This window comes from Sinocyclocheilus rhinocerous, unplaced genomic scaffold (genome assembly GCF_001515625.1).
Source record: "Sinocyclocheilus rhinocerous isolate Xijiao unplaced genomic scaffold, SAMN03320098_v1.1 scaffold402, whole genome shotgun sequence".
Taxonomy (NCBI): Eukaryota; Metazoa; Chordata; class Actinopteri; order Cypriniformes; family Cyprinidae; genus Sinocyclocheilus; species Sinocyclocheilus rhinocerous.
In genome coordinates, this window is record NW_015626336.1 from 718,692 (window position 1) to 721,997 (window position 3,306).

At 37.4% G+C, this 3,306-nt stretch overlaps 1 protein-coding gene across 1 annotated transcript in view; it reads left to right on the forward strand.

Moving 5' to 3' along the window:
- LOC107711383 (uncharacterized) overlaps nt 1-3,306 on the forward strand; it is a 24,419-nt gene that overhangs the window by 3,740 nt on the left and 17,373 nt on the right. Inside the window, exon 4 of the mRNA XM_016516373.1 lies at nt 2,911-2,990. Within this exon, the coding sequence (XP_016371859.1) occupies nt 2,911-2,990 (80 nt within the window). The remainder of the gene's footprint in view (nt 1-2,910; nt 2,991-3,306) is intronic.

Genomic DNA, 3,306 nt, shown 5'->3' on the forward strand with positions numbered 1-3,306 from the left:
GAAGAATATATATATATATATATATATGTACACACACACACACACACGTTATTTTATAATGAGCAAATACTTAAAATAAGTTATTTGCAGTGATTTTTAAGAACATTCTTTTCAAGATTTGAGTTCTTCTTAAGTTTTGTCTTAAGAAAAAATTTTTAGGTATACAAAATATTCTTAGTTCGAAAATAAGAAGAAAACGACAGTTAAGAAGAATTTTATTCTTCTATTTTGTGAATCTGGCCCTTGTATGCGCCCAGTTATTCTGCAAAAAAAAGACAGAGAAAGTAAGATATAATCTTCTGTTTCTTAATTAGTTGAATTTTTTCAACAACAAAAACATACATCAGATTCTGATCTCTTCTTAGTTTGATGAAATTAAGTTATTTTACCTTACATAAAGAGTTTTGGAGTCAGAGCTGAGTGTTTGGACTTACTGGAAAGTTTTTGGAGTCAAAGTTAAGTTGTTGGAGTCTGGGATGAGTTTTCGTAGCCGTGCATATTGTTTAGAGCCAGGGACAGATTGTTTGGAGTCAAGGGAAGACTGTTTGGACTCCGTAACGGATGGTTTTGGTTCAGAAGCAGATTGGTTGGAGTCAGGGACAGAGCAGTATTAGGTTTTCAGTCTCATGCGGTGGTTCCCTCGGCGCCGTCATCCTCTCAGTGCTCCTGCTGCTGCTGCTGGGATCTTTTCTCTGGGGTCTGTCAGCAGGTGACGAGCGTATAATGATGCTGCCGCAGCGTCACTGTAATTACAGCCGTGAGAGCAGGGCCGAGTCAAGGGGAAAGAGGAGGAGGAGGAGGAGGAGGCAGCGATGCAGGAACGACGAGCACTTACTCCTCCACAAGTGTTTACAACAGAAACGTTTGGGAATTTCTCTCTCTTTTTTTCTTTTTTCTCACCAGCTCCAGATGGTGTGTGACTCTGAGAGGACATGAGTGCCATGCTGATCAATGTGTGTGTGTGTGTGTGTGTGTGTGAGTGTGTGTGAAGGCCGTTCTTCGGTTGTAAACACAGAATGAGTGACTAAGGGTCAATGACAGACACTTGCTGCCTGTTGCTCTGGATCACACTGTGTTGCCAGATCACCTGTCTGTTGAATCCCAAAACAGTGGTGGAAAAGAGATGAATTCTGCTTTGATTCTGGAGCAAATTGCATGGTTTTAATGGGAATTAAAGAAATGTGTTGGGAAAATCCCTTTTTGAGCCTCTTTTCATTTCCTAAAAAAAAAAACAGGGATTTTATTTAGAACTTAGGTGACTAACTTTCCATTGCTCAACTTTGCAATTTTTCTGATACAAAATTGAAATAAAATGTTTGTAGGGCTGCACAAGCTGACCAAACAAATATGTGATAATATATCAATATAAAATAATAATAATAACTGTGAAATTATTATTATTATAAACTAGAAAATCATTAAAAATGATTATTGTAACATTTAACTGTAAAAATATCAATAAAATTATAATAATTGTATTGCGAAATAAAAATTTTCCTGAAAAATGTTATTGACAAAAATGAAATAATTAAAAATATTAAATTCATATAATAAAGAAAATGAGATATTTCTATGGTAATATTTTACAGTAAAATAAAAAAAACTGAGTATTTAAGAAAAAATTTAGTATTTCAGATTATATAATAGTAATAATAACATTTATTAATTAAATTTGTTTGAGTTTTTTTTTTATTATCAATCATGGTAAGCAGTATCACCATTTCTGTTCATTTTAATTAATCGTACAGGCCTTGTGTAATTGATGCTGTATTTATTTTATCATTCATATACTGCTACAAATTATTCAACTATCCTCAACCAATGGATTTGGTCGGGGGCAGGGCTATCTGCTGGCTGACCAATAGCAGGTGGAGACTGTTCAGGATATTTCTATGGTAATATTTTACAGTAAAATAAAAAAAACTGAGTATTTAAGAAAAAATTGAGTATTTCAGATTATATAATAGTAATAATAACATTTATTAATTAAATTTGTTTGAGTTTTTTTTTATTATCAATCATGGTAAGCAGTATCACCATTTCTGTTCATTTTAATTAATCGTACAGGCCTTGTGTAATTGATGCTGTATTTATTTTATCATTCATATACTGCTACAAATTATTCAACTATCCTCAACCAATGGATTTGGTCGGGGGCAGGGCTATCTGCTGGCTGACCAATAGCAGGTGGAGACTGTTCAGTATTGTTTGAAAACAGTCATTATTTTTGCAGTTTTATATGGTGATGCTCATGAGACAGAAATTACACACTTCAGCTTTAACTGACTCTTAAATGACTCTTAAATGACACGCCCTCAACTCGGAAAGCCAAAGCTTCCCAGAGTTTCCCACTGGTAATTACGACAGTGTGAATACATAAATACAGTACGACGCAGAAGCTGACACACAACACCTGAGCGGCTGTCAAGAGTGTGTGCCGCGCTGCCCCGTGAACCGGGAGCATGCTGGGAAAATAGCTGCCTGTCAGGTGTTAGCTGCCAGTGTGAAGTGCGATTACTTGCCTAAAAAACCGACAGCAAGAAATAGTTAGCTTGCCACCTTCGCTGTCAGAAGATGCTGTGACCGCATCTCCATGGTAACGCTGACGGAGAACGATCCATCACAGCCGGGTGGCGCGGAGACTGTCTGTCAGATGGAGATCTCTCCCGCTCGCTCTCTGTCTTCATGACACCTGTAAGTGATGCAGGTTAAGTCGCTCTAAGCAGACCTCTGTTGACAGTGTAAACACACACAGCAGGAAGATCGGCCTTATTGTGACACAGGAGTGGCAGGAAATGCCGCTGGATTTACATCATATGCAAAAAGAAACTCTTTAGTTGGCTTTATGTTCCATTTCTCAATGAAAAACGCGGAAATGCACCTCAAAGTGGACTTTTTTGTTTTATTCAGACAGGGAAACTTCGAGGCCTGAACCTGTAGGCTTTACATACTGGAGGACACCTGAAAAAACACCATCCATCCTCCATCAGGTGAGAGACTAACACTAACACTGTTCTGAAAACACTAGTTTGCTTTATATAGGAACTAATTAACTGCACCAGAGTTTGTTATGTTTTGTTCTCCGTGTTTTAAAGGGGTCATATGATGCAATTTCGTTAAATCTGTAAAACCTAACATGTTGCTACCATATTTTTAACGGTGAAGTTCTGGTTACCACAGCTGCCGGTATTTTACCATAAATGTCACAGATTTTTTTTACAGTGTACCTAAAACGGCTCGTTCGAACACGCCCCCACATGTCTACTTCACGATGTGGGAAGATTTGCATAACGCCGCCCACATGTT